The sequence below is a fragment of the Ruditapes philippinarum genome, unplaced genomic scaffold (genome assembly GCF_026571515.1).
Source record: "Ruditapes philippinarum isolate M1 unplaced genomic scaffold, ASM2657151v2 ctg6401_1_1_1_1, whole genome shotgun sequence".
Lineage (NCBI taxonomy): Eukaryota > Metazoa > Mollusca > Bivalvia > Venerida > Veneridae > Ruditapes > Ruditapes philippinarum.
The window spans coordinates 1-18,878 of NW_026860006.1; the positions used below are offsets into that span (position 1 = coordinate 1).

Sequence of the window (18,878 nt, forward strand, 5' to 3'; positions counted from 1 at the left end):
ACCCGTCAATTTCATTAGTTAACATGATTATAATGTAAAATACTCTGAAGGTTTATGGTCGTATTAATTACATATAAATCAAATCACCCAACAGAAAAATCAATAGTGTAGTCTGACCCAACTCGAAGCGCGGGAAGTTACGACAACAACAACAATGGCGACTCCCGAGAAAAAACGTCGTACATCTGCTGTAGGATTCATCCACAATGTTTCTCCAGTAAAAACGGGTCGAAAAAATACTCAGTATATACTCAGTATTTTAAGGCTGTGTTTCAAACAATCAATGGGTACGAAGATGTTATCAGTTTCCATACTCTTGACCATCAAACGTTTGTTGAAATGGCAAAACAGAAGTAAGTAGAATCTAGATCTCTAAATTTCCTAGATCTAAATTTTTTTTAAAGTTTTTAACAGGCCGATCGGGCTTATGTCATAAAAATTATATTTCTAAAACAGAAATAAAATGCCAGTTAAAATCTTATAATGCCAGTAAAAATTACTCTAGCTGGCATTTATTTTGGCTTATAAGAGAAGTCACTTTTTTCTTGTCCTCTTGGCTAACTTGAACTCTAAACTCCGCTTTCAAATGTTATTGACAAAAAATGACAGAAAAAATAACTTTCTGTTAGTTTGAAGTATTTATGATGTGTAATACAAGCATGCATAACACCATGTTCCCAATTTATAACACACATATAAAAAAATTTTATTGTATCTACTGTCAAAGTCAATGTATCGTCAATATTTATCTCTTCAAAAATTTTCAGAATAAAGCTCAAACTATATTTTGCATGAAAAGCAATCATTCCTAAAAGCTGGACCACTGACGGGCAATCTTTTATGGGAACTTTCATGTTTTGATTTGTAATATGTAATTTTTTATCAAGTTTAGAGAAGTCCAATATTTCACCTTGGAAAGAAGTTGGTAAAATGTCAGACTCTACTGGCATGCGAGCAGTTCCCATACAAAAATCGTAGTTACTTAAACATTATTTTTTATTACGCTCACTCACCAAAATTTGAACGTTACACATCAATATTCGGCTCGTCACAGAAATCATGGAAATTCCATCATGTTCTAAACATAGAATAACCCTTAGTTATGAGGCCTCATATGGGGTACCGAAATTATCCATTATTTTGTATGAAGAGAAGTAGTTCCCGTACATAAAATTTAACCCATTATAATTATACAATTTTATTATATCAGACCTATTTTTCATTTATAATTGTTGAACAGACCATTTTCTAAGAGATAAATAGATGTAATGTAATTCCGGAAATAGAAAGACTAAACGCGTGTATCTATTACCCGGTACCGTTACCGCCAACGCATTCACATGCAATGGCATGCTTGTATGCATGATATTTTTACGCATCAAAGCCATAAAATTATTTTATATAGTAATATTGGTCAAAATTCTGATAATTAAACAAGTTTTCATCACATTGCCTTCTTATCAGTAAACAGGTGGTATAAGTGGAAAACCCTTTAACATGCCTCACGTGTAAGTATGTTTGCGCATGTGCGCAAGAACGGAATCCCCCGGATAAAACAAGGTCACGTTTTGACAACGCACAGGTGTAAGTTATTTAAAATGAGACTTTTTATACGTACTGCCGAACTGACATTTAGATTTTGTCTCGTTTATGTATCTGCTTGATTAAAAATGAATTTTTGAAGAATGCATGTAAAAATCAAGCGTTTAAATGAAAAATACGGGTACTGCTTCTGTACGGGAACTGCTCGCATTCCAGTATATGTCTAACTTTTGTTCCTTTACCCAATATGTATGCAACATTTAGTTTTACCTGTCTTAACAATATTCAGTTCAAAATTTCAATTACTTTAAATAAATTTCAGAACAGCTGTATGTCTGGAACAGACAAGCACCATTCCGTCCTTGAAGAAACAGGGAGCCTTTGACATCAAATTTAGTCATGACTCGAAAATAACCAGTCCAATGGAAGCAATAAGCTTTCCATACAGAGCCATAAATGAAGAGGAATCTTGCAAATTAATGAACATACTAGAAGTAAAGTCAAATTCAAAAATGCAAGACATGGTATGTATATTCATGCATTGGTGTTTTTCCAACATATTTCCAAACAGAATTCTTATTAAGAAAATTTATATTCCTGTATTATGTTTGAAGGGTATAAAGGTATTTCTCATCAATTATTTTTAGAACATGTATTAACAGTAAAATTATATTGCTTCCATAATCTTATGGTTGATTCTCAAAAGAGTTGTATCATAAATTGTCTGTTATTGAACACACATGAATGTTGTATGTAAACAGTATCATAAATTGTCTGTTATTGAACACACATGAATATTGTATGTAAACAGAATAAAATGTTCAGGACGAAAATAGTACTATGCTAATTTCAGTAGCATTTTATCTGATTAGCAATGATTTCATTCATGCCCCATTTATTTTAAACGCAATTTACTACCACATTTACTTCATACAAGCATTTTGAAAGTATTTTTAGTCCCCTACCGGTTTACCGGAGGGGACTTTAGGTTTACCCTCCGTCCGTCTGTCCGTCCGTCCGTCCGTCCGTCCGTCTGTCCGTCCGTCAGTCCGTCCGTCCACAAAACTGGATCCCGCGATTACGCAAAAAGTACTGAAAATATTTTAATGAAACTTGATATATGGATAGATGGCAGTATTGAGATTATGCACGTCTTTTTCTTTTCTTCCTATGTTGAAAATTCTGGTTGCTATGGCAACAAATAGACTGAAAACATGGCAAATTTTACACATAACCTGGATCCCGCAATAACGCAAAAAGTACTGAAAATATTTTTATGAAACTTGATATATGGATAGATGGCAGTATGGAGATTATGCACGTCTTTTTCTTTTCTTCCTATGTTGAAAATTCTGGTTGCTATGGCAACAAATAGACTGAAAACATGGCAAATTTTACACATAACCTGGATCCCGCAATAACGCAAAAAGTACTGAAAATATGTTTATGAAACTTGACATATGGGAAGATGGCAGTATGGAAATTATGCACATCCTTTATTATCTTCCTATGTTGAAAATTCTGGTTGCTATGGCAACAAATAGACTGAATTTCAAGATTTCTGATTCTAGTTTTTAAGTTTTTTCACTATAAGGTCTTTATTTCTTAAGGTATTTTCTTCAAACTTTAAATATAAGTTGCTTGTCATCAACCACATCATATGTGACAAGGTTTACAACTCTAGCACAAAATTTATCAGAATTACCTCCCTTTAACTTAAAATTTTCATGAAAAAAACATTTTATTTTAATAACTTCTTTTTCTGAATATATCTACTTCAAACTTCATATAAATGTTTCTTATTGTCACTCAACATTTGTGAGTGTTCAATACTCTAGCAAGACTATTTCCAGAATTATGCCCCTTTTGAACTTAGACTTTTTTTTGAGAAATTGGTAATTTTTACTCCAACTTCTTCAATCATGATAGGATTTTAAAAATGTTATATTTTGATAACATGGAATGTTTAAAAAATAACTTTAGAGTGTCCTTCAGTCCGTCTGTTCGTACATAAAAACTGTTTCCTGTGATCAACTTTTTCAACAAATTTACTTAAAATAGGAACCTAAGTGAATGGCCAATGGCCCTTCAGAATGTTGCTTGGGCTCTTACCGGTAGGGGACTTATGGATTGCTTGCAATACTATGATAATTGCTTGTTTTTTGTGCCCCAACTTTAGGGGGAGCATTTAGATTTACCCTTATCCGTCCTTCCATTTGTCTGTTATTATTTTGTGTCGCATATAGCTCAAAAACAACTTCAAAAGAATTTGTTCCATATGAGTTAAACAGATGTCATTTTAATGCTATTCTTCTAGCATTGTTTTTGATAAAACATGGCTTGAAAACGGCACCCATTGTTCAGAATGTTGTTGTGCTGTTTTTTTTAATGTGTTTCGAAGCTTGCCTTCTTATACAACTAAAGTTGAATTGTACCACTTTCATTTTACAATTTTCCGATTTAATCTGGAAGATTTTTAAAAAGAAATAGCTGTTTTTTAATTATGTCTTTGAATTATATGTCTTGTTTTTCACCATTTAAATATCTTATTTTATAGGTCACTGTTAAATGTAAACTGACTGGGTTCAGTGTGCGAGAGAGTGTGAAGCAAAATTTGGACAAAGTAAGTGTCACAGCCATAGATGGAAGTGCCGACATCACACTTGTTCTTTGGAACAAGCTCATAGATGAAGCAACAGAAAATTGCTTTTACAGAGTTACAAATGTTCGAGTGAAATCTTTTAATCAGGAAGTTTACTTGTCTACCACCTTAGACACAGAGTTAGAAGAAATTGATGAATTTCAAACCGTTGAAGTTGAATTACCTAAGGATGTGTGGACAGACATTGATACTATTGAAATAATATCCACATCTCACTGCTTCAGTTGCAAATCTGCTATTATTGTTTCTGAACCACAAGGCATGACCGTTAAATGTAGCCACTGCAAAAAAAGAATGTTGACAACCAAAATACAGAAAGTGACCCAAATAAAAGTTTCAGTTGAAAACAAGGAGTTCACTATTGCCAAAAATATGCTTGAACATGTTTTTCCATTATGGAATGAAAAAACATTTTCTGACCTGGAAGATGACATGTTACTTCACTGCGAAGTTAACATAAAAGGAAACAACGTTGTTGGATTGAGGAAAAAAAAGATCTAAGTTGTTAAAAACTTCAACCACTTCCTTTGATTATTTCTGATGCAGGGATCATTGTAGGTCAGTCTTAAGATGGGATGTTTTGCACAATTATTCAGTTTAGAAGCTGGTCAGATTTTTGTGCAAAGGTCTTATAAGCTAAAGTTGCCAATTGACTTTAATAAGTATTTTGAATAGAGATACTGTCTTACAAACAGATTTTTTTAGGTTGTTATGCCTCTAAATTTTAAGAGAAAAAAATTTGCCAATTTGTGAAATTCAATAAAAATGAAAATTTACATACACAATGGCAAATTGAGATTTTAATCAATGTTTTAGAAAAAATATGAAACAATTAGCTAAATTAATAGAATTTGTGGATTGATTCTAAAAACTTTGAAACACTGACTGTGATTTAGTTCCTTATTCATATGTAAGAAAAAAAATGCTGTTAGTGTTATATGACAATTTTGTGTAATACAATTCCACCTTTGGTGTTTTTCCTTATACAGAAGGCACTTAACAGCTCCAAATTTTAATGGTTGTCTTATGATTTCATGAATTTTACACTCGGTTTGTAAATCAATGAAGAATTATCAAATATTTAGATTTTTTCACTCTGTTAACCTTACAAACATACAAAAGTAAGTTATTGAACTTGTTCTTATCTTGCAAACGCAAAATGAAAGTAACAAAATGACTGATATGATACTGATATATGTTACCAGTAAGTTTCTGAACATTTTGGACACTGAATTTTCAGTATTTAAAAATGACTGTCCATATGATCCCTGTTGATGATAAGATTGTCAGAAAAAACTTTCATTTTGGTTGTAGTGTTGAAGTGTGATTTTGTTGGTGTAACACTGTAGGGGAGTCTAAGCAAAATGGCTCCTTTTTAACATTGATATGTTGTTATTTTGAATATATGATAAAAAGAACATTATTTAAAAGAACATTATTTACGTGTAGCTTCAATACTAAATTTATTGAACTCATTATAAAACGGTATTTTGCTCACCATAACCTTACATATGATTTTATTCAACTCCTTAAATAAATTTAGTATTAACCTACACTCGTCCAATATCCTCTATTTCAAATCTTTTCTTAGAATGGCTCAGACATGCCATTATACCAAAAAAAACACTTATCAAAATTTATTGGAATAACTTGATCCCCTCCATCTTGTTCCCTCTTATTTTCCTTCTTCAAGTTTTCAACCAATCAGTAGTAAGTTTATATTTCAAATATATGTGAAGGGTCTCATAGAAATTGAGACTCAAACAGAATTTGCAGACATATAACTAAAAAACTTGAATGTTTTTTGATGTCGTGCATTCAAAAGTTACTGACACCATATATTGTCACAAAAAAACTCAATTGACTTTTGATATAAACTGCCCTTTACATTTTTAACATGATCTGAAATTTTATTAACTTTACAAACAGAATACATTTGTACTTTAAATAATATATGTAAGAAGGAAGCCAAGTTGCTGAACTTGTGGATTATTACATATAATATTGTTTTTCGCTCACCTGTCAAAAAGAGACATGGTGAGCTTTTGTGATCGCTTTTTGGCCAACGTCCGTCCGGCCATAAACTTACTTCAAACGACATCTCCTCATAAATCACAAAGCCAATTTCATCCAAACTTCACAGGAATGTTCCTTTGGTAGTCGACTTTAAAAATTGTTCAAAGAATTTAATTCCAAGCAAAACTCTGTACCATGGCAACCAAAAGCAAAAACTTAAAATATCTTCTTTTAGAAAACAGAAAGAGCTGGAGCTTGAATATTTTGCATGAAATATCATCAAGTCAGTGTGTACCGAGTTTGTTAAAAAAATGCCCTGGGGTCAAAATTGGCCCTGCCCCGGGGGTCATTGAAAAATTAAAAAAGAACCCAAATAGCTAGAGCTTAGATATTAAGTATGAAACATCTTCTAATGGGTGTCTACCAAGTTTGTTCAAATAAAAGCCCCTGGTTTAAAATTGCACTTGGCCCAGGGGCCTATATACTGGTAAGCGATTTCAGGACCATCATGGCCCTCATTTTGTTTCTTACCAATTTTAGAAGTATTTTTCAGTCACAAAAGCTATTTCCCTTTCCACTGCTTCTTTTTAAAAACATGTGAGAATTACAATACAAATAGCAATTGCAATTAGCAGCACAGTTAATGTATGTGAGTGTTATGTGTGTGCTTCATTGTGTAGTACATTGTATTATTACATACTTTTGCTTTTATCCTTTTTCACAAATAAACACTTTCAAATTATTTAAGATATAAGTAATCATTGTAAAGATTGTGTATATACTAGGGACAATTTCATATTTTTAAACCTGAAAAAGAATTCAGGGATGTGTCATTTTTGTGAATGCCTGTTGTCAGAAGTTGCATTTTGATGTTTGCTTTGTGCAATAGATCATGGTTCATTATTTGCCATGAATTCCTATTCAATCAAAAAAAATGCAAGTTAAATTTATTTCTCTTTTGTTTTGTAAAATTAATAAATAATATTTTTCTTTTGTTTTGTTTCCTTTTAAACTTTGTTAATATTGTTATATGGCATATTACATTTTGAATGTTCTTATTTGCTTTTTTTCCCCAAAAAATTACTTTATATCACAAGGAAAATTCTTGGATTCATATAATCTAAAGAGTATTTCATATTAGAAAGTATTGGATGAGCAACAGTTACTAATGCAAAATTTACTTTATTTGCCAATTGTAATCAGTGATGAAGAAATTTATGATAACTGTAGTTGTAATCATTGATTACTAGATACCAAGTATTTCTGTGGTTTATATAAAGAATTTATGTCATATTTAAAAATTAAAGCGTGTTTTATTGAAAAATTGCTATCTTTGTAGTTTTCTATTATCATCATTATGTTAAACAGAATTTAACTGTTGAGTGATTTGAAATAGTCTCATTTTGTAGTTGTAGCAGTTAGAGAACAAAATGTTATGTGTAATATTTAAAGTTTATATATTGTAGTTAGAGAACAAAATGTTATGTGTAACATTTAAATTTTATATATTGTTGTTGTTGTTTTTGTTTTTTTACTCAAATGTTTATTTGATAGTTTTGATATAATAATGCAGGTAGCATTAAACCTTTACATATTTTTGTGTTTAAAGATCCATTATCATTCATAAACTTCTCAATATTTTATTTTTAGAATTAACAGCTGAGAACAAAATTAATTGAATTTAATATCATGAAACAATACAGTCTCTCAAATTATACTTCATATTCAAATAAATATTAGTTTGAAATCTAAGTTGATAAAATCTCCTTCCTTATAGGTCTCTTAATGGAAAAAAATATTTACATAAAAACATGCACATTTTTTTCTAAATTCAACTTGTAATACATAATAAGACTTAAGTGCACATTTTTATCATATAATTATTTATTTATGTACTTGAAATTTTATTCTGTAAACTTTTGATCTCATTGGTAGTGGATTTTTAGTGATATTTATGATTTTTATACTATAATGCAGGCAGCATTCATCCTTTACATATTGTTATGTTTTTTTTTAAATTTTGTTTCGTTAAATGTTCCAGAATTTTGAGCTTTTTCTTTTATGATTTTATCAAGATGCTTACAAGGTAGATAACAAATTCATGCTTTGAACACTGTGTTTCTGCCTTTGATTTTTACACTGTATTTAAATAGTTGACTGAATTAGACCACATCACTCACTGCTGTTGTGATGTCTTTAAAACGAAAAAAAAAACAAAAAAAAAACAGAAATAATTTGTCATTATCAGAGATGGAAAGTAGTTCTAAGAACATGACCAATTTCTTCATGTTTGAACTTTTAACTGGAGCTGTTGGATGCATTTAACCTAATAAATTAAACATTTTGATAATATACATCACTTTTCAAAATATTAAACAGAAATGATTAACCTGTCAATTATTGAGCTTTCTAAAATCACTTTCTAGTACTGCAAGTTATCAAGTAAACAATATACTAAATGTTGCTTTCCTTGTATTGCATATGTTTCAGAACACTGTTTTCAAAATCATTCAAGATTAGAGGATATAAGAATTAATAAACCATTTATCCACAATTTCTGAAATATTTATTTGTCATACAAAAGATCTTATTACTTAGTTCTATATTATAACATACAAACTGGCATTAAAATTTAGATATTGTTACCTTTTGTAAGTCTTTTTATAACTTTGATGTATTAATGCAGGTAGCATTAAACATTTAGATATTTAGTTTTTTTAAAGTTGATTGTTTTTATTGTTTTATTTTCTATTTTGTTTTATCTTAATGAAAAATGTTTTAAAACAAATAAAAAATTTAAAATAGTAAAGTTGTTCTCTCTCCTTTACTCATGGAAGACAAACAAAACCCCACACACCTCAAACTTTTAATTTAAGAGTGGACAAAACCCCACACCTAATTTTATAGAGTGGACAAAACCCCACACCTGATTTTATAGGGTGGTCAAAACCCCACACCTTCAATTTTATAGAGTGAACATGACCCCACATGTTTTATTACTAACATGTATATTACTAATATTTATATAATCGCCTCTGTGGCCAAGGGGCTAGAGTCAATTACTTAATCCAGTTACCTCTCAGGCGTGGGTTTGATCCCCGTGAGATGTTTTCATAGGTTAGCAGGGAGGAGGTAGTCTAGTACTGATGTAACTCGCCAGGAATGATAGTTAGGAAACTACCGGCCTATATGACTGAAATACTGTTGGCAAAAGGCGTAAAATGAAACAAACAAACAAAACTAATATGTTTATACCTTTGGCTGACAATAAAATAACCAACGTTATTGACATTTTGAATAATTAATGTTAATTAAGATTAATGAATGTTTACCCATAACAGATTGTAATATTTGAATGCTTACCCTTTGCTTTTTATTTAACAGTTTGTAATATTTGTACAGTCTTATTATCATTTAACCATATATTGTTCTTTCCTAACAAGATCAAAATGATATAAATTGAATGGTTTTATAACAAATGATTACTAATAATCACTTCATATTCCTCTTTTGTTTTGTCTTTTTTTCATAATTTTTTTTTATAAATATTTGGTGAATTAGGAAGCTCTAATAGAGTGAGCTTTTACAACACGTGTATATTGATAAAGTAACTAGCTAGTGATGAAATATTTATTACACAATCCTATATCACTTATAATTACTCATTGCTTGGATGTCAAAAGGAAAAGTTCAATTGTACAGAAACAAAAATAAAAAAATTCTTTTTCTACACCATTTAAGTGTTGTCTTAATGCGGTGGCATAGCATTTTTCACAAATGCAATCTTGTTTTTATCATGGATTAAAATAGCATTGGCATCTATTTTAAAGTTTTGATTGTGATTTTATGTTTTTTGTTTAATTGTATATGTTAATCTGTGAGGAAGACTAACAGCCCACATCAATTGGAATTTCATTAACATGAGGTATATGAAAATGTATGTATGTACAGTTTTACATAACAGATTGTTTTAATTAACACTGTGTTGATCAAATAGCAAGGAAGAATTGTTGTGTTTTGTCAGGGAGGGGAATCTATGTTTAACTTCAGGATGTTACATCCATGTGTACAGAATAAGTGAGAAATTATCTTTTCGATGACACTTTTATAAATTTTATTCACAAATTAGAAATTACTCCCAGAATATTTTCGATTGCATTCAAGGGAGATAATTTCAAAAGTGGTTTTGCTAAAGGAAAGGGAGTTAATGCAAAAGGAAATTAGTTTGAATGAGGAAAATAATTGTATTTAGTTGGCTTGTCATCAAAGTGGGGAAGGTAATTCTGGAAGGGTGGCGGAATAAGTTAGAAAAGTGGAGTTTTCCGAGCTAGCCAATGTCTTGTCACACCTGGTGCAGACGACATCGCAGGAATTAAGGGGCAGGAGAAGACAACTCCAGCTGTCTCCAAATCTCATTGATATTACGATGAACCTCAAACACTTGCTTAGAAAATTTGAACAGGTATAAAATAAGATACATACATGTATATTCAATGTCTGTCTGTCTGTATGATATGTATATATGTATTTGTATTGGATTGAGACAAGGGAGGTAAATATCATTTTATATGGTATGGTTTCTATGTGAGAGATAACTCTTCTCTGATTGTCAGTAATATATGACTTAGGGATGTAGGTGGTGGTGGTGTTAAATTGGTACATGTAGCTTACCCTTCTTTGAATTCACCAGAGTAAATTTATTTTTTTCACTGATTTGCCTTTTATATTAATGACATCATCGGCAATCCAATATATTTGGGTCGGATCTCAGGTTTTATATCAGTTTCAGGGTACTAATACAAAATGCAGTAGAATATTTTAATCATATAATTACATACTGTAATTATAGATATTGTTGTCATAGAGAAATTTAGCTCTTTAAGTTTCATCATGGTGACAAGATTCTATTTGTTCTTTAATTAGAGGTGTGTCAATTAGTTGTATGATAATATAGGGCAGGAAGTTAGCAGGATACAGGTGCAGTTGTGTCATTAAATCTTTCTCTTTGTCTCTAAGATGGACTTGTACTTCAGAAAGGAATGTTTGTCTTGAATAAGTTCTTGGTTACTAATGAAGCTTTCATCATATAGTTTAATTAGAAAATAACTTATTTCAAAGTGGCAAAATCATTTCTGTTCCATTGAAATTAGCATCAGATATATAAATGGTACCAGGATGTGTAGAGTAACTGTTTGTTTACTAATTGCCCAATTTTAGTAAACAAATTTAAAATTTGATTTAACGTGATTCGTGCCACACAATTGAAAATATTTAACAGCTGTTTCATGAGTATTTACAATTTGGCCGCTTGCCGATGGCACCTGATTTAAAATGAAAATGTTCGGTGAAAGTCTGTTACCGCCAGTATCTGGTGTACATTTTTTTTTTACCAAATTGAATAAAAGGTTAATTGGCAGTAATATCAGAAGTTGTGAAGAAGAAAGCTTCTCCTGTCAAGATTATAATTGATGTATTGATGCGAAGGTAAAAATGTGTTTTTTGCCGAATTATTGAAGATTAGCTGGGGAAAATAAAAGAAATATACTGTTAAGCTCTTATAATAAACACCCACTGTTAAAAGATGATTTACATCATCGTAATGGAAAGCTTGTCAGAATAAAATAAAAATTGAAATAAAAGTTTCAAAACAAATATTACAGGCTTTATCATAAATAAAACTGGTATGCAAATTGAAATCATACAATAAAACGGGTATGCAAATTGAAATCATACAATAAAACTGGTATGCAAATTGAAATCATACAATAAAACGGGTATACAAATTGAAATCATACAATAAAACTGGTACTATGCTAATTGTACATTTCTATCTAAAATTATTGAACTTTGCATTTTACTTTGACCTTCTGAAACAGAAGTTTGCCAGCTTGCACATCAATGCATTTTTAAAGTCTTTACACTGTTGGCAGACTTACTTTACATTTTCATCTTGGTAGCCCGAAAGTTCATAATGGAGAGCCCCTAAAATAAAAGTTGGACAAGTTCATTTAAGAAATTCATGTGAGTTAGGGTTAATCCATGTTCAAAGTTAGAAAAGATAAATAACCTAGAGAATAGAAGACATGATTTAGCTTGTTCTGGTTTTTGAAACTCCAACAGTATTTTTAAACTATAGAGAAACATGTAGGAACATATGTATATTTTATCAAGACAAATACTTTCTGTCTATTCTCATTATATCCCTTTCTATGATGTCTATTAATCAATTTTTGATCAGCTAAATGGAATCTTGACCCATTATACAAATTAGTTTTATCACTGGATATTATCTTCTGTACATTATGAAGATGGCCCCTTATCTTATACCATACACCAGCAGTTCTATATTGTTTAGAAGTTAAATGATTTATGGAAAAGCAAGTGTAATTAATGGATTTATGAGAAACATTTGCTTCTACAACAAATGACCTTTGTTGATAAAAGGTGTAATTGTAATAAGTTTTCAATTTTTTCTTGGTTAATAACAGACACTTTAGATTTTGTTTTCATTTAGTATTTGGCTTAAATTGATCAAAAGTTGTCTCCCTTGCTTGTGAATTCGATGAATTGTCTGACACTTGGTGTCTCAAGTGGTAAAGATTTAAACAAGATTACAGAAAAGTTAAATGTTGACCACTTAAAAAGAAGATGTATCTACTTGAGATTAATTACTTAATCTCTCTAAAGGGCTCTTAACATAAGATTATTTTGTGATATACCTCCCTTTACTAAGATAATATTGTGAATTACCTCCCTTTACTGTGATATAAGATTTTTTTGTGTTATTCAATGATTTGAATGCCTGTTTTAATGACCCGCCTTGGGATTTTAATTGAATGAGAACTGTGTTTTATTATGTTGGAGATAGTGAACAGTTTAACCTGTAATTAGTTTTTGATATACTAAACTATTCATGTCTTTCCCTGTTAGATTATTCAAGCATTTAATTGTATCATCTTAATTGATTTCAGATTTTCTTACCATTTGAATGTTTGTGTGATGTTACTTTAATAGACATGTTTGTACATAGTCTGATCTTAATGTGTAATATAATTCCTGAAATAAATATTAGTTTTACTTTTAAATTTATATATCGTACAATATATGTACAGAAGTATGTGAAAGTATAAAAAATTCATATGTTGGCCAATAATGTTTAAAAATAGAGAGCTAGTGACCTTGGTTTTCACTGGTCACATGGAAAGACTCAGTAACCCCACTGTTTTGTTTTTTTTTACCAAAATATTCGGCGAAATTCGGCCCCATTTCCCCCTCAAAATAGTATGTTTAAGAAAAAGCGACGTTTTTTTATAATGTGTTGCAAGAGTTGCTCCCCTTTTATACCAGAAAAACACAATATAACATATTTTAACAAATTAAAATTCCCCCTCCTATTGCAATTTTCCCCCTCCAAAGGGCACGGACCCCCTTCCCCCAAAAGTGAAAAAAAAAGACTGAACCCCCCAAGCAGGTTAGGTGTTTAACCACCAGTAGATTCCTGAAAGACCAGGGCAAGTTCATTTATACATGGTATATGGAATATTTGCCAATGTTGATATAATTAGAGGAAGGAAAGTAATAAATCATTTACAAACTATTATATGAATATTCCTGGAAATCTTCTCTGGGACTGATGAGTTATGAATTTTGACAGTTAGGGGTCATTGGTACACTGGTAGAGATTTGTTTAGATGTATGTGTTAAATTGACCATTTCTTTTAATGTGAAATTCTAATGGCAAATACAGGCTTAAATAATTCATTCCTGAAGGAAAGATCTCTACCAGTCAGCAATATTTTCAGCATCTTGTTACAGCTTATAACCCTTGCACTTGTTTTTTTGCTTTGAATTTGGAATTTGGTACAGTATTACCTTGAGAAGATAATGTTTAATGAAGGTTTTTGTTTTTTGAGGTAGGGGTTTTTTGTCAAAGAAGTTAGCAGTATGAAGCCATGTTTAGAGTGAAACTTCTGGCTTATGTCTATACTTGTTTTCATAGAAAAGTGATTATAACAATAAATTTTATCTGGAACTCTGCAAATATGGGTTTTTCCAGGCAAAATATAGGTTTTTTCAAGGCAAAATATTGTGTTTTACAGTTTACTGTTAATGGCTTGATGATGTTCTACTGTTCACAATAAATTAGTCAACCTGTCTGCCTTAGTTTTGAAGTTATAATTTTAAAAACTTGTTTGCACCCTGAAATAAGCTGGGAATAAAAACTCAAAAATATTCTTAATTCTAGAGTAATTCTAGTTCAGACGAGAGAGCTTTCAAAATATGTCTCCCTAATCAATCAAACAGTTTGATGAATCATTTTACTGATCGTAACCCACTGGTCACAGCTGACCATGTTTAACTTAATTATGTACTTTTAACAAGTCAATACTGAATTCAGGTAAATATAAATCTTTCAGATTTTATATAGCTGGTATAAGGTGTGAATTTAAATCTCTCTGATTACACTTGGTGACCCCTTTCATTCCCCTCTGTATTTCCATTTCTATTTGCATTAAACATAAAAGAACAAATTTAGATTTAATTACATTAGGAAAAAATTTAAAGGTTAACAAATGGATATGAAAGTTTATTGCCTGAATATGTTATTATTTCTTTGTGTAGGAAATTAGTGTTATTAATTAAAGTACCAAGTTTACTGTGAATGAAGCATGGTTTCATTCTATATGTCAATGTTTTGAGTTTTTACAGGAAATGTAGCATGCTACATATATAATTATTAAGTTTTTAATGAATTTAATAAAAGTGTTGACTACAGTGATGTTTGCCCTTTACATTGATGTTTTTCATCAGAACGTTCACAAAATTTGTCTAGCATATGGGCCCTATCATTTTCTGCTTCAGCCTTCATAATCTTTACAACTTTAATTTGAGGATGTGAATCTTAGAGCACTGTATGTGGTGTTAAAAATAGTCTGGTAAAAAATTTAAGTGAAAAAGGGGCATAACTCTGAAAGTATTGCTTTCAGAATTATACCCCTTGGCTAATGTGCAGATCCAGGATTTTTTATTCCAGAGGGGGTTGCAAAATTACTTAACAAACACCTATTGGGTCTGCCCCTTATGATTATATACAATATATGAATAAATAAATATCAAGGACTATAGGATAATGTTTTTAGGTTAATTGTTTTTGCACAACTGAACTTATATTCAATTAAACACATCAGTTACCTGAGGTAGTTTAGATATGAAAATATCAGTGAAGTATTGACCGCACGGAGTTATTGCCCTTGGGCATAATGATATATTATACAGACACCTTGGTTTGACTATAATATTTATAATAGTTTGTGATGTTTCATACTGATTAGATGACTGGCTGATAATTAACTGGACTTAATGTGATATATAAATTGACACACTAATTAGTCTAGTTCTTATCTAATATTAGACATTAAACCCAGCTTATATTACAATATACAATCTATTATATAGTGAAATCAAATTAAGGCTGCACATTTTCTATAAGGCTAATTACGACAATGATATAGTATCACTGACCATTGAACGGAGAAATGAATGAAAAACGTCGTAACATCATGCAAGACTGTTATATCTCTTCAATTATTAATGTTGCAGATACGCTATTATTGCTTTAATGCAAGTTTTTTTATGTCCCAATTATTCGATGAAAAATCCAGCTTAATATGTCTCATTGAATTGATGCCTTTAAGATCTCTAACCCGATATAATATATTTGTTTATTTGATATTAAACTATAGATTAACGGAATTCCACGATGTTACAATTTTGACAGGCATTCACTTAAATAGGATTTTCAGATAGATATCAAATCTGTATGGATGTTTTCATCAAACTATTTTATTGTTCTCTTTTATCCCATGCTTACTTTACCTGGTCAGTGTCAGGCTGGATTATTTTTTGTAATCTTTGGGTAGATTTGTTTCTGCTAGAGGTTTTGCCCATTCATTCAGATTCACCGACTGAATACTTAAGCCTAAAATAGTATTAGAAGATGTATCTGTAATCTAAAATTAGCATTTGACAATGCTTGCTCATGATTGGTTACAATTTAGCTCAAGTTTGGAAATGAACCATTGGTGTTAATGCATTTTTTTCTTGTCTCTCATCTTGACCATGTATTTTTGTCCTCATATTTAAAAATTCCGTAGCAGATTAACAGAGTATTATGTTAAGGGGAGATAATCATAGGAATAATATTAGTTTATCTGGCATTTTCAAAAAAAGATAATTACCTCCCTTGAGAGACCACTTGTGTACTCATATTTAATCATATTTCAAGTCTGGTGTTTATTTACAGGTTTGGGGGTTTTGTTGTAGGACCAAAGCTTTGATTATAGTATAATAGAATAAGATTATAATGTTTAACCTGTGACCTGCATTGACAGACCATTTGTCTACACATATACTCATATTTTTAGCCTGGTCTTTATGTACAGGATTATAGCTGTAGTTTTAGAGCCAAATCTTTGATAATAGTATGGAATACGATAGTAATGTTTGAATGTTCTCTCTACTTTCAGGATCTGCAAGCTGAGGTTGATGCCCAGGAAAGTACATACGATTCATTGACCACAGCTGGGAACCAGTTATCACACAGAATGGTGGGAACCGATATTCAGCGACTACATAAACGTCTGGAGGAGATGAACCAACGCTGGCTTAGTCTGATGACAAAATCCATGGAAATCAGGTGAGATATTGATCACATGTTATATGACCTTGATATTGATCACATGTAATATGACCTTGATATTAATCACATGTTATATGACCTTGATATTAATCACACGTTATATGACCTTGATATTGATCAGATGTTATATGACCTTGATATTGATCAGATGTTATATGACCTTGATATTGATCAGATGTTATATGACCTTGTCATTGATCAGATGTTATATGACCTTGTCATTGATCAGATGTTATATGACCTTGATATTGATCAGATGTTATATGACCTTGATATTGATCAGATGTTATATGACCTTTACATTGATCAGCTGTTATATGACCTTGACATTGATCAGATGTTATATGACCTTGACATTGATCAGATGTTATAGACCTTGTCATTGATCAGATGTTATATGACCTTGATACTGATCAGATGTTATATGACCTTGTCATTGATCAGATGTTATATGACCTTGATATTGATCAGATGTTATATGACCTTGATATTGATCAGATGTTATATCACCTTGACAGTGTTATTATTGAAAAAAAAAACAAAAAAAACACACACACAAATTAATCACAAGTTAATATTAAAAAAAACACACACACAAATTAATCACAAGTTAATATTAAAAAAAAACACACACACACACAAATTAATCACAAGTTAATATAACCAGTCTACAACAGCTGTAATGACTTGTTGAAGTCACCATTATAGTTCCAGGTGAGCATGCATACCAACGTATGTGCAGTTTGAACTGTCATACATGTATAATTTTTGAGCAGACCAAGTTTTAGTGTTTTCTGGATTGAAATTGATAAAAATTCTATGGGCAGTTCCAGATTTAAATCTAAGCTCACTTAAATACCAGAGGTTAAGGCTTAAAATACTTTACTCCCATTATCATGATGTCCAGAGATATGTAGCCCCCAGACTTTCACATTTCAATTTAATAGAGTTAGCTTAACATTTTTGTAATAGACTTTATAGTGTAGGTGTAAAAGTTATAAGGTAGTAAATGAAATGGTAGGAACTGCTCTAAGCTTCCATGCATGCAGTAAACAGAGAAAACCCATCAGTTTCCTCCACCAATACAATCAGTAATGTACACAAGTATAGAATTGATCAAACCAGCATTTCTGGTTTATATAAAGATCAAATAAAAGATTTCATTATGTCTGATAGATTGTGATACCATCATTTAGTTAACAGTTTCCACCTCAGGGTGATATAACAATTCTGGTTTAGGAACTCAGAGACTATGTTATTCAATTATGTATGAACTGACAGGGACTGCTACTGTTTCCTTGACACAATTTATTTTTATTTCATGTATTGCTTTGAATATATATATAAGTCTTCTCTACACTCTAAACTCCTTCCATGCAAGTAATTATAAAGTCTAATGTTAATGTAATTATTTTCAAGGGTCAATGAATATTTAAGCCTGGCTCTATTCTGAACCCCACCTCGACTGTATTCAAGCCTGACTCTATACCCAAGCCTACCTAACTCTATACTCTAGTCTAGCCTAACTCTATACTCTAGCTGAACTCTGTACTCCATACTCTATAATGTTGCCCTATGCTTTACTCTAGCCTTACTCTATATTCCATACTCTATAATGTAGCCTCACTCTTTACTCTAGCCTCACTCTATATGCTAGCCTAACTCTATATTCCATACTCTATAATGTAGCCTCACTCTTTACTCTAGCCTCACTCTATATGCTAGCCTAACTCTATATTCCATACTCTATAATGTAGCCTCACTCTTTACTCTAACCTCACTCTTTATTCCATAGTCTATAATGTAGCCTTACGCTTTACTCTTACCTAACTCTATACCTAGCCTTACTGTACACTAGCCTAACTCTATATTCCATACCTAATAATGTAGCCTTATGCTTTACTCTTACCTAACTCTATACGCTAGCCTTACTGTACACTAGCCTAACTCTATATTCCA

At 31.1% G+C, this 18,878-nt stretch overlaps 2 protein-coding genes across 2 annotated transcripts in view; both read left to right on the forward strand.

Moving 5' to 3' along the window:
* The first annotated feature begins 253 nt into the window (after window positions 1–253).
* LOC132758602 (uncharacterized) lies at window positions 254–10,017 on the forward strand. The gene is made up of 3 exons (XM_060750295.1): window positions 254–353; window positions 1,865–2,066; window positions 4,100–10,017. Exons 1-3 carry the CDS (start codon window positions 340–342, stop codon window positions 4,703–4,705), a joined length of 822 nt encoding a protein of 273 aa, XP_060606278.1. The 5' UTR covers window positions 254–339; the 3' UTR covers window positions 4,706–10,017.
* Window positions 10,018–10,263: 246 nt separating this feature from the next.
* Window positions 10,264–18,878, forward strand: part of LOC132758603 (dystrophin-like) — a 38,089-nt gene continuing 29,474 nt past the window's right edge. The window contains exons 1-2 of the mRNA XM_060750296.1: window positions 10,264–10,682; window positions 16,747–16,916. Coding sequence (XP_060606279.1) covers window positions 10,647–10,682; window positions 16,747–16,916 — 206 coding nt within the window. The 5' untranslated portion in view covers window positions 10,264–10,646. The remainder of the gene's footprint in view (window positions 10,683–16,746; window positions 16,917–18,878) is intronic.

Coding starts and splice junctions, on each gene's coding strand:
- LOC132758602 (XM_060750295.1), top strand. Junction 2,067..4,099: donor ATTCAAAAATGCAAGACATG/GTATGTATATTC, acceptor CTTATTTTATAG/GTCACTGTTAAATGTAAACT.